The sequence below is a fragment of the Haliotis rubra genome, unplaced genomic scaffold (assembly GCF_003918875.1).
Source record: "Haliotis rubra isolate DU_JTF1 unplaced genomic scaffold, ASM391887v1 Scf828, whole genome shotgun sequence".
In the NCBI taxonomy this organism is placed as follows: domain Eukaryota; kingdom Metazoa; phylum Mollusca; class Gastropoda; order Lepetellida; family Haliotidae; genus Haliotis; species Haliotis rubra.
Window position 1 is genome coordinate 78824 of NW_025767555.1, and position 13320 is coordinate 92143.

General features: G+C 39.3%; 1 protein-coding gene and 1 long non-coding RNA gene across 5 annotated transcripts; both read left to right on the forward strand.

Annotated features, from left to right (window-relative positions):
- The first annotated feature begins 123 nt into the window (after positions 1-123).
- LOC124262217 lies at positions 124-9928 on the forward strand. Its single transcript, XM_046696687.1, has 9 exons — positions 124-259; positions 850-1020; positions 1934-2055; positions 3866-3958; positions 4529-4592; positions 5351-5445; positions 5958-6064; positions 6893-6979; positions 9007-9928. Exons 1-9 carry the CDS (start codon positions 205-207, stop codon positions 9047-9049), a joined length of 837 nt encoding a protein of 278 aa, XP_046552643.1. The 5' UTR covers positions 124-204; the 3' UTR covers positions 9050-9928.
- Positions 9929-11445: 1517 nt separating this feature from the next.
- LOC124262228 lies at positions 11446-12781 on the forward strand. Of its 4 annotated transcripts, none has more exons than XR_006894523.1 (3): positions 11446-12193; positions 12307-12326; positions 12364-12781. It is a non-coding gene; the product is annotated as an uncharacterized LOC124262228 (long non-coding RNA). The 4 variants fall into 4 exon arrangements; XR_006894524.1 differs by having other exon boundaries at positions 11446-12173; XR_006894521.1 differs by lacking the exon at positions 12307-12326.
- Positions 12782-13320: the final 539 nt, after the last annotated feature.

The following is a 13320-nucleotide window of genomic DNA, read 5'->3' on the forward strand; positions in this document are numbered from 1 at the left end:
AAAGAACATTCTGAACAAAAATAAATCGCTTAATAACGATGACACAGTCATTCTTTCCTAAAATAAATCTAAATGTAGACGTGAGTGCGATGAACTGTAGGTAAAGGTGAAGGTCGTTTCAGCCTGACCTTGGCAAGAGGTAAACAGAGGCAGCGAGGATGTGATATCACAAGCGTAGTCTTCTCTGTCATCTCCAGAACAACTATGGCAGGCTTCCAAAGTCTTTTCAAAATCCAAAGTGGCTACAAAGCAACAAATGGTATTTAATGCAAGACACCGAATAACATCGAATTGTTCACAGAATTATTGAAAAGTCATTTGCGAAACCGCATTGAAGGCCAACATTTACAGGAACTAACTGGAAACAAAACCCAACTCCGATGCAATGATATTTAACTTTAGATCACAGACCAAGCCTGCCAGACAAACACTGGATTGTTGTACCTGAAACTTTAATAAGGTGTAATTTAACAATTTACAAAGAGATTATCACCTTTGTTAAGATGTCACTTTTGTATTGACACCAGCCAAAGACGTATATATATTATACGCTAGAGTTATCTTCTGTGTGTCAAAAACCATCCATTAACAAACGGCATTGAGTATTCATACCCATAAACAAAGCACTGTTAATCCATTAGATTTGTTCGTACAGGGTCCTATCAGGACCCAGCTGAATGCACCAGACCTTTCAGTAATTTAATTAGCTTGCAAGGATTTTTCGTTTGTGATTGAGAGTGTTGCTGCAAATACATAGACAACTTTTAGACAAATTCTCAGTAGCTTAATGTACATGATATATCTTGTGTAATATATAAAAAAATTGCAAATGTGTTTGTTCATATATAGGAAGGCTGACTCTGAAACCGTCCCTCCCAACTCCATCACTCCCAACATCGGCTCCCCCAACTCTTGTCAGCCATCATGATCCCGCTCAAATCAGCTCTGACGGCTCACTGGTACAGAGTCTAGCTGCAAGATATGTGCTTTCTTCATCTCTGCCTCATAATCATGATGATGGTGAGTATACTAAACAACACAGGTTACAGATCATAAGGTAGTGGGGGGAGCCTAGTGACTAAAGTATTCACTCGTAACGCTGAAGACCAGCGTTTGATTCCCGACTTGGGTACAATGTGTGAAGACCAGCGTTTGATTCCCGACATGGGTACAATGTGTGAAGACCAGCGTTTGATTCCCGACATGGGTACAATGTGTGAAGACCAGCGTTTGATTCCCGACATGGGTACAATGTGTGAAGACCAGCGTTTGATTCCCGACATGGGTACAATGTGTGAAGACCAGCGTTTGATTCCCGACATGGGTACAATGTGTGAAGACCAGCGTTTGATTCCCGACATGGGTACAATGTGTGAAGACCATTTATGCATTTCCGTTGAGTGACATTGCTGGAATATTGCTGAAAGTAGTGTAAAACTAAACTCACTCACTACAGTGATCTTGTCGGTTTATTTTACTTCAAATGTAACAAACTTTGATGCTGTGAACTTTGTACCTTTACATATTAATTGGTCAATCTTTTTTCTGTGTTAAAAAAACTCTTATGAAGATGATTTCTGTCAAAAGGAAAGTAACACTTACAAAATATTCACCTTTTAAATTATTATTAAATTCTGACATGTTTAATATGTCTTATGGGCTGTCATGGTGAAAGAAAACATTTTAATTCACAAGAGATTTCAACATAAATTGTGACATATTTGCTTGGCAGAATTTGAAAAAAAATGATAAAAGTTTTAAAAGAGAGACATATCTTAACTTTGATAGTTAGTTTCAATCCTAACAAAATCCTACAAATAATAATTATTTGATGGTAGCTGGAATTAACAGTTTTTTTCCCCAAATTAAATCACACATCATTGCTTTTTAAATGTTCTCTGCTGATTTTGTTGTCTTCTAATTGGTTTTTCAGTTCTTGATGGAAAGAAAATGCCTCAGTCAAAGGGAGGTAACCCACTTAGACAAGAACTCTTTCCCACTACATCACTGAAGCTTGTCAGCAACCCAGGAAATGTTGAAACAGTAAGAGATAAGGTGAATATGTTTGAATATTGATAATCATTATCACAATGTCATTGTCAAATTATTGTGTATGTGTCTGTTATGTTATCTTATCTTCATTCTCTTCAGTGTGTCAACCGAGATTACCCGTGGTTCTAATAACTAGCCCAACGTGATCACTGTACCAACAAAGATTTCACAGTGTGTGTTATATGCTGCACGTTTGTTACAGATGGGAATTATCCTGGTTGAATTAAACCATTTGCCTGAGTGAAGACAATTCTTTTCAGTGTGTCAACCGAGATTACCGTGGTCCTAATAACTAGCCCGTGACCGCTGTACCAACAAAGATTTCACAGTGTGTGTTATATGCTGCACGTTTGTTACAGATTGGAATTATCCTGGTTGAATTAAACCATTTGCCTGAGTGAAGACAATTCTCTTCAATGTGTCAACCGAGATTACCTTGGTCTGAATAATAAGCCCAATGTGACCGCTGTACCAACAGCAAAAGGTTTCAGAGTCTGTGTGAAAGGCTGCAGGTTTATCTGTTTGAATTATCCTGTTTGAACTGAAACATTTGACAGAATGAAAACAACCTAATTTGACTGTCCAAACATTGACTTCATGTCATATCAGGACAGAAATATCAGCTAAGACTTGTTCAAGAGGCTGAATCTGATTTTAAGTATACTATAATTAATATTTAAATAGCACCTGTTCCAATAAATTGCTCAGAGGTGCTCATGCGAAGTCAATGTCAAAAAGCTGTGTTTTAGTAATCGCTTCAACTGATCTAGTTCGCATATGTCTGGATGTGGATTGGGAGATTGTTTCACAATGTGGGTCCTGCTTTAGAAAGAGATCTGTCACCATCTTTCTGTTTCTGGGGGGTATCGCCAATATTCATGATGTTCTTTTGGGGCGGTGGGGTAGCCTAGTGGTTAAAGCGTTGGCTCGTCACGCCGAAGACCCGGGTTCGATTCCCCACATGGGCACAATGTGTTAAGCCCATTTCTGGTGTCCCCCGCCGTGATATTGCTGGAATATTGCTAAAAGCGGCGTAAAACTAAACTCAGTCAGTCAGTCATGATGTTCTCTTTCTCAGAGTCCACCAAGTGATGTAATGGGGGATAAACTCACTAATATGGCTGCCATGTTAGACATATTGAAGGAGTTGCTTATGACTATTTGTCTATCATTAATATTATATGTGTAGTTCGTGGTGGATTACCAGTTTTTGTAATATTTGAGGTTTTTGATTTTAATATGAACTTTGATATATAAATATACTGAAAGTTGAAACTTTTAATGGATATTTTTCAATCATTTCCTTACAAACTGTTACGAAATAATTTTCCAGTACTTGTATTGTATGTGTTGGCAATAATGAAACTGCTCAAACTTCTTATATTCTTGCTAAAGATCCTGTTATTTTTACATTTTAAACAGTTGACTGTATCTTGACCTAAGCTACAGTGACATGGCCCTCATAGTTAATCTTCTGGAACATATTTGGGACATACAGATTCTTCCTAATCTTTTCTTGCACCCAGTTGTCATCCTAACTGTCCCAGTCATTTGAGGCACTGAAACTGCTATGCAGAGTTGTGTCCCTTTGGGATACCAGCATCTTGATGTTAGGATTCTCACCACCAACCAATGTTTGTTGATTTCACCAAATCTGTAACATTCTAGGACCTGCATCTCCCAGGGATGTCCTCCCACGTCAGTCTGACACACTTTGATAAAACTGAATCTTATTCAAAGTAGGCTTAATCCTTCTCAGTCTCTCGCAAATAATTCCTACCTATAACTGTTTGTAACCATGGTAACCTTGCAGCCTAGTGTGCAGAAGAAGCGGCCAGAGAAGGATGTTCATACCGCCATGAGTGCCATAGTCTTGGGGTGGCTGATCACCCAGAGAGACATGCTGGTAGGTTGGACTGTTGTACCTCAGGAATAAACAAACGGCTATTTTGTTAGGGGGCCAGTTGGGTAGCCTAATGACTAAAGCGTTCGCTTGTCACGCTAAAGACTGGGTTCGATTCCCCAGATGGGTAGAATGTGTGAAGCCATTTCTGGTGTTTCCTGCTGTGATATTGCTAAAAGCAGCGTAAAATCACAGTCACTCATTATTTTGTCAAATGTAATTATTTTGGAAACAAACTATACAAGATGTGTTTAAAAATAGCATTTTTTCAAATGTGATTCACATTATACAGGAATGGTCTGTTTGTTTGGAGCACATATAGTTGTGCATATCAGTACACATGGGTACTTAGAAACAATAAAATGAACGGCAGTTTGTTAGTGAGATGGGTGAACAGAAAATATAGTGTGTCTTGTAGAATGACACATAAACTGTGTACTTTTGTTTGGCAGTGAAATGGGTGCACATTGAAAATGTTACTTATGATAGGATCTATAATGAGCCAGTCTTATTGGAAACATTCACAAATAATTACATAAGTGACATGAAATGTTGTTATTTCTATATTTCCAGAAGGATTTAGCAGATATGAGAAGTACAACTGTGAAAAACCACAACCTCCTGCTGAAGAATCAAGGTCAGTTCTCAGAGTTCAAAAATGTGTCCTGCCTCAGGTAACTTAGGTACAAAATTTACCATTGTTAAACTAGGTTATGTACCACGGTTAGGATCCATGAAGGTCTGGGTTAGATTTGGTGTTCAGCAACCCATGATTGTCATAAGAGTTGACTAACCGGATCAGGTGGTCAGGCTCGCTGACTTGGTTGACACTTCTCATCATATCCAAATTGTGTAGATAGATGCTCCTGATGTTGATCACTGGATTGTCTGGTCCAGACTCGATTCTTTACAGAGCACTGCCATATAACTTGAATAGTGCAGAGTACAGCTTTATACAACAAACAAACAAACAAACAGCATTAGGTGTAAGTTCTTGATTCGGGACTACCTTTGTTTCTAAACCCAGCCCGGACTAGCTCGTGTTTTCAGAGTTGATACTGTCTTTCTTCTTATTATTAAGTTTAAATCATTTAAATCCAAAAGCGTCAGAGGCTGTACTGTGTATCCAAGACCCAAGATTATAAAATGAGTCTCAACTCAAGAATGACTTGGCAAGATCTCCAGGTTTGAAATTAAGCATTGTTCTGGCAACATTTGCTCTTTATCTTCTATATTGTACATGTTTATTTTATGTAAGATAACCTGAATTCTGGTGAAGGTTACCTGACCCTTTCTCTTTCATGGATGGGCCATCAATTACAGATGTTAGGAAGAGTTACCTCCCCTGGTACCTTCAGCACCCTAAATTATGCCATGTATATATTTTGTTTCCAGAGAGCACCCAGGCCCAGATGTTGGTACTTGTGAAGCAGCTGCAAGTCCTGCAGAAGGAAATCGCTGCTTACCACCTTTATACACAAGAACAGAGGGTCAGTATTGTAGTGCATCTCAGTTCCGGTTTACTGTTGGAAGGGAAGTTACACTAGGATCGGAAGTTATTATAGTCATGTGGGGATACACTCTTTTTTTTACATTGTAGATATTTATTTTTAAATAAGATAACCTTAATTTTGGTAGTTTTGGTCAAATGAAAGTATTTTTTTCTGATCACTGCATCAGAACATACATGTATTTCCGTTATATTATTGGGTATGTATTACTAAATCACCTGTAGATCACGGGGAAACTTTGATTGCACAGCCTGATCTAGAACTGAAAAAAAGAAAAATGAGTTTGATAAAAGTGTAACCCATAGATAAGCCAAGCCATTTTTATAAACTGTTTATTTTGGTCCTCAAAATTTGGCTTATCTGTGGTCATTTACAGTACTTGACCATATCTCTGTCTTCACCACCATCTGTATATGTACAAATGTACACCGGCAAAACTACAGGTGATGTCAATGTAACATACATCTTACTCAAGAGTTGCTTGTCTCCAGTTGACCCTCAAGAGGCTGGTGCTGGTAACAGGTTTGGTCAACCTTCTGCTGATGGTCCTGGCCATGTCCTGGTCGAGCCGGTCAGTCAGGAGCACATGCTTCATGTGGTGAGGGAACTTCTGTCATTCATATTTCTCATCTTCTGTTTCCTCCATCTATCCATACGTCTTTTACTCTCCATCAACCCATCCATCCATCTGTCAATCCATGCTTCATTTTCTCTATTGTCATTCCTACCTCCATCTGCTGTTGGTCATCATTCCTCTTTACATCCTTCGACCGCCTCCGTGGTGAAGTGGTTAGAGCGTCCGCCCGGAGAGCAGAAGGTTGCGGGTTCGATCCCCGACCGCGTCATACCAAAAGACGTTAAAATATGGTACTTGTTGGTCCCTGCGCTCGGCATTTATGGGTACAACAAGGACTGGTCGGCTCGGAGTCAGTATAATGTGTCCGAGTGGGGTATTTATGCTTCACTGCAGCATGGTATCTCAGTGAGCTAGCACTATAAAACCAGCTTCAGTCTTGGCTAGTACAAGCAGCCGCACATACACATACACATGCATGCACGTCGTCATATGAGCGAAATATTCTCCAGCGCGACGTTAAACCCAATTTCACCTCACCTTTACATCCTTCCTACCTCCATCTGCTGTCGGTCATCATTCCTCTTACATCCTTCCTACCTGCATTAGTCCATTCTTTATCCATGCCTCTTTCATTTCTCCTACTACATATATCCTACCTTAGATCATTCCTCAAACCTTCCAACACCCAAGTCATTCATCCTTTCATCCTTTATGCTATCTTTGCTGCTTCCAGTTTAAATCCCTAAAGGTTTGTAATTGTGTTAAATGCCTTTCCTATCTCCAGCTTGTGTTCAAGATTTGTGTATACATGTGTGAACCATGCCCCTTACAGCCTATGTAATTTGTCAGGTATGGTCACTTGAAGCAGTCAGTCATCCATCCAGCACTGACTGTGCTCAGAGACTACAAGAACTTCTCCCAGTCAGTGGTCAGTCAGTAAGTATAGTCACACGATGTTCTTTATGAGACTTAGATGTTTAAACAGGTAGCCAGATCTAGTGGCTGAACCTGTTAGAAGTATTGTGACAGAACGTTGTGTGACTGGAATGTTTAAACAGGTAGCCAGATCTAGTGGCTTAACCTGTCAGAAGTATTGTGACAGAACATTGTGTGACTGGAATGTTTAAACAGGTAGCCAGATCTAGTGGCTGAACCTGTTAGAAGTATTGTGACAGAAAGTTGTGTGACTTAGTTGTTTAAACAGGTAGCCAGATCTAGTGGCTTAACCTGTCAGAAGTATTGTGACAGAACGTTGTGTGACTGGAATGTTTAAACAGGTAGCCAGATCTAGTGGCTGAACTTGTCGGAAGTATTGTGACAGAATATTGTGTGACTGGAATGTTTAAACTACAGTATGTTTGATTTCATTTGAGACCTATGAATTGCTCACTAACACAAAATCTAATAATTGCAACAAAACCAAATTTTGCACAGTCACATGAAATCGGCAGACCAACTCTGATGATTTGTATCACAATTTTGGACACCCGAATATAAAAGTTGTTTAACAAATGATCATTATTTTATTGTCACTTTTCACAGGGCCATTGCTGGTAGAATAGCCAGGCGTGTGAGTTACACGAGTAAAATTGAAATTTGACTACACATGCTTGTTGATTACCTGGCTGCTCTACCAGCACGTGGACCAAAGTTATGAAACAAATCATCAGAGTGGAACTCTCAATTTCATGTGACTGTGCAAAATTTGGTTGAATGGCTGTGCAATACCGGTACAGTATCTGATTATCGCGATATGGTTCAGATTCTGCAATATATTGGGGGTCTTCCAGAGTTAGCTCCCTTTGAATTATCTGCACTTGATTTCCATAGCAACAAAATGAGCTCTAAAAGTGCCAAATATGCTTTTGTTTCTTTTCTGTTTCGTGTAACATTTCACATAGGCTGCAAAAGTGCCAAATATACTACCAAATGCTTTAAGTTTTGGGGTTTGAATGGTTTCATATGTGACGTTATGGAGGAATAAGTGGCCTCAAATGGACCAATCTTTTACGAAAAGCAAGATTTATGGATGTCAACTTATTGTTGTGAATAAGACAACGTTTCGGAGTGTATGCTTGCTCCTTCATCAGGTCATGAATATTCACAATAAAAAGTTGACATCCATAAATCTTGCTTTTCTTATGCATTCCACTTGTAAATGCCCTTCAAAAAGTTGACCAATCTTTTATTTGGACTTATAAGTAGAGCTACTGGCTCTGAGTGACTATTTCACAATTCACATTATTTTGTTATTTTTGCTTTGTTTGATAATGGGATATATGTTATCAATTTATGATAAAGGCCAAAGTCTTATAAATTTTGTAGACTGTATAATGACATTCTAGTGAAGGATTTTAGTTATTGGAGGTCACATGAGATTCTAAGCTCAAGTAGTTCACATAAATCATGTTTTTGTTTCATTTTACAACAGTTCATGTTAACACATGTTTATATTGGAGTTGAATCTGAATGAATCACTGACAAACAGTAACAATAATGACATACTGCATTGAAGTGCATTCTGTTGAAGCAAACAACACTGACCATGAAAATCATGTTATAGTATTACCTTTATCCTTATGTTACAAAACGTTGTTGCCATACAGTTACTTCAATGAAACATTCCACATTAAGGCTCTATATCACTTATCTGTACACCACTGGCATACACCCATACACAATGGGGACAGGAAGCCTGAACAGATGGTGTAACAGCAACTAAGATGATGATATCGCACACAGAGAGCTATTGTGAATTTATGATGTCCACACTTGGACAGAAACCTTCCAGTCAATATACCACAATATGTATTGCAATATCTCCTGAATTATTGCAATATGAGAATCAGGACAATATCCAGCCCTATTAGTGAGCAATTCATCCGTCTCAAATAAAAACAAATGGACTGTAGTAGCTGCAGCATGAAATAAGGATTCATTGTGGTATGGACTCTTTGTTTCAGGGCACTGTCATCCCTCCACCTCTTTAAGGCTGTGTGGAGGTAGTGGCGGGGCGGACATCTTGTGTGTCCTTCACACAGCTGTAACAGTGTAACAGGGGAGTACAGCTATTGTGTTACATCTATTGTGTTACATCTATTGTATATAATTTTATAATATATGAGAATTGTGTATGTTTGAATTACTGAGACTGTTGTATGAGAGAGACTGTACAAATGTGATATATTGTATAATAGTTGCCTGTATAGTATGTTATATTGTATAATAGTTGCCTGTATGGTATGTTATATTGTATAATAGTTGCCTGTATGGTATGTTATATTGTATAATAGTTGCCTGTATAGTATGTTATATTGTATAATAGTTGCCTGTATGGTATGTTATATTGTATAATAGTTGCCTGTATAGTATGTTATATTGTATAATAGTTGCCTGTATGGTATGTTATATTGTATAATAGTTGCCTGTATGGTATGTTATATTGTATAATAGTTGCCTGTATGGTATGTTATATTGTATAATAGTTGCCTGTATGGTATGTTATATTGTATAATAGTTGCCTGTATGGTATGTTATATTGTATAATAGTTGCCTGTATGGTATGTTATATTGTATAATAGTTGCCTGTATGGTATGTTATATTGTATAATAGTTGCCTGTATGGTATGTTATATTGTATAATAGTTGCCTGTATGGTATGTTATATTGTATACAGGCTGCCTGTATGGTATGTTATATTGTATACAGGCTGCCAATAAGGGTTGAACTGGTATGATATGTTGTTTAAATGAAATTGGTGTGATATATTTTACAAACATTGCAGACTGGTATAAACTGTAAATAGTACACCAAGATATGATACATTGTATACCTATTGCTAGATGGTATGTGAGATTGTACACACATTGCTATCTGGTATGTGAGATTGTACACACATTCTATCTGGTATGTAAGATTGTATGTATATTGCTATCTGGTATGTAAGATTGTATGTATACTCTCCCAAAAAAGAAACGCATATAGGAATTTCAGCTGTATTTTTATGTTTATTTTGAAACATCTTGTAGGCTTTATGAGTCAATGATATATAGCGAAATTGCACACTGGGAATGCAGACTTATCCGTCTTTGGCACCAACTCGAGGAAAGTCAGTTTGAGTGTCACATGGAGACGTGTGGTGGCGCTGAAGTCAATACCTCGTGTGACCACCATGGGCATTCAGAACTGCACGGCATCGCCTCGGCATCGAACGAATAAGTCTCAGCATCTAGGTTGCCCAATCGCAGCCCACTCTGCCTGTAGTGCCTGTGCGAGTTGCTGAAGTGTCTGGGGCTGAGGGTTACGGCGTCACACCCGTCTGTCCAGGGCATCCCACAGATGTTCGATCGGGTTTAAGTCCGGTGATCTTGAGGGCCAGAAGAGCACATTGATATTGTGGCTCTGGAGGAAGTCTCTAGTGTGACGTGCTGTGTGGGGCCTGGCATTGCCCTGTTGAAACAACTCCCTCTGGCGATCAATGATTGGAAGGAGGTGTGGGCGAGGATTTCGGCCACAGTACTGTTGAGCTGTCAGGTTGCCCTGGATCATCACCAAATCACTTCTCCTACGGCAGGTGGTCGCCCCCACATCATAACACTGCCCGGCCTAATCTGTCCACCTGGGGAACGCAAGCGCCGGGCTTAAACGTTCATGTCGACGCCTGTACACCCGCGTTCTTCCATCGCTGTTCCAATAGAAATCGCGGATTCATCACTGAACCAGATTCTACACCAATTCGGTAGGTTCCAGGCCTGAACGCTGGTGCACCATTGAACTCAATGTCGACGATGTTGTTGTCGAAGCACAGGCCCAAAATAAGGTCTTCTGGCACGTAAAACCAGCCCTCTCAACCTGTTCCTGACGGTCTGTGCAGAAAGCCTCCTCAGTCTGGGTATTTGTCGAGCGGTCCTGGTCGCCGAGCTGTTCGATGACGCAGGTGATGTACCCGATGTAGTGATCCCATACCGCAGTGGTCGCCGAGGTCGCCTTCACTCATGAGGGGCATCTGCTACCGCGATTCTGCCGGCGATATATCTCCCAGAGCCGTGAAATGGTGCTTTGGTGAACATTCATGCGCCGGGCCACTGCACGCTGAGACTGGCCAGCTTCAAGCAAACCAATGGCGATATGATGGTTGGCTTCACTTAGACGTGGCATTTTATGTTCGTCAACAATATTCCAAATACAGTGAATAATCGACAGACAGCGATCAACCTTTTATACCCATCATTGAGACTATCTGATCCCCAACTTTCACGTGCATTGCATGTGAATTGTGTATTCTGTGACACTACACCGAAATTGAAAATCATGCTGTTAAATACGGGTATTGTGCAGATGGTGCGTTTTGTTGTGATGTTTCAAAACATAAACACCACAGGACTCATAAACAGAGCAAAACCTTTTGTAAAATGAATCACGTTTTAATTCATTGCTACATGAAATTGCTATTTTCATTATGTGTTTCTTTTTTGGGAGAGTATATATTGCTATCTGGTATGTAAGATTGTAGGTATATTGCTATCTGATATGTGAGATTGTATGTTTATTGCTATCTGGTATTGGAGGTTTTTGATCTGACGACAATAGAAATGAGGGAACAGATATGTAATCTGTCATATCTTCTGTTTTACTGTCTCGGTTGTTTTTAATTTATTTGTAGATTCTATCAGATTTGAAAAATATTACTCAGAAGATGTGCTCTCACTTTTCCATTTACGCCACACCAGTAATGTAGTTGCCTATTTCAGTCAGTGGGCCAGCAGCACAGTGGGATTTGTTCTTTCTGATTTGTTGTTTTTCTCTACTGCCACTAGTGCAGGCCTTAGTTCACAACTAGCTGTTCAACAGGTAAACTGACGGTAAAACAGGTAAACTGACTGTATAACAGGTAAACTGACTACATAACGGATAAACTGACTGTATAACAGGTAAACTGACTGTATAACAGGTAAACTGACTGCATAACAGGTAAACTGACTACATATCGGATAAACTGACTGTATAACAGGTAAACTGACTGCATAACAGGTAAACTGACTGTATAACAGGTAAACTGACTACATAACGGATAAACTGTCTGCACATCAGGTAAACTGTCTGCACATCAGGTAAACTGACTGCACAACAGGTAAACTGACTACACAACAGGTAAACTGACTGCACAACAGGCAAAACTGGCTGCACAACAGGCACACAGGCTGCACAACAAACTGACTACACAACAGGTGAACTGCACAACAGGTAAACTGAATGCACATCAGGTAAACTGTCTGCACAACAGGTAAACTGACTGCACAACAGGTAAACTGGCACAACAGGTAAACTGACTGCACAACAGGTAAACTGACTGCACAACAGGTAAACTGACTACACAACAGGTAAACTGACTGCACAACAGGTAAACTGTCTGCACAACAGGTAAACTGACTGTAAAAATGAAGCAAAATGACATTACCTCAACAGTGCTGCTTAACTTTTCATATATATGATAAATATTTCTAAATACACCAAGCAGTTAATCTATCGTGGCACATGTACACTTAAACATTACTGTAATACATGATCATAAAAAGATACGTAGTGTCCGGGAACGGAATGTATACGAGACATTCAAGAGAAATAAAAGGACATCTAATTACATTTCAGTTTGTATAGATCTTCTTTATATGCCACATGGATGCACTTGATGGGATATTTATTACCCTGTGCAATATTTCACTGTCTGCTTATAAATATTTAAACAGCGACTCTCTTGTCAATGGGAAAATACATTCTGTATTGAGATGACTCAATTTCAACTTTTATGATACATTTCTTTGGGTACATTCTGAGAGGGCATTCAGCGTGACAGAATTGCTTTATGTGAAAAATGATCTGAGTCACTGACTATGGTTTCTTTCATAGTTGATCTGATGAAAAACTTTAAATTATGTGACAATATCATCCGTGGATGTTTATAACTAGGAGTATGGTTACTGCAATTTGAACAGTTTAATTTGATGTAAGATTTGATTGTGCTTTCGTCGTTTTTCATTTTAGTTTAACACTGCACTTGAAAGTATTTGAGCTACATGAAGGCAGCCTGCAAATAATCAAGTCTGGTCCAAGCAATCCAGTGATTGATATGATGAAGAGCAATCCACATTGCCAGGGTATTGATATGCAATCCACAGTCTGAGTCTGATGACTGAGTCTGATGACTTGATTCTTTAACCTTTTGTGGCCAGCATAGATGGCTGGGGACATATTCTTGTTTGTAATCCACATGGGGCAGT

Excerpts from the sequence above, each read along its gene's own strand:
- LOC124262217 (XM_046696687.1), top strand. The coding sequence starts at position 205 with ATGGCAGGCTTCCAAAGTCTTTTCAAAATCCAAAGTGGCTACAAAGCA. Across the intron at positions 3,959-4,528 it reads TCACCCAGAGAGACATGCTG|AAGGATTTAGCAGATATGAG; the intron begins GTAGGTTGGACT and ends CTATATTTCCAG. Across the intron at positions 6,065-6,892 it reads AGGAGCACATGCTTCATGTG|GTATGGTCACTTGAAGCAGT; the intron begins GTGAGGGAACTT and ends GTAATTTGTCAG.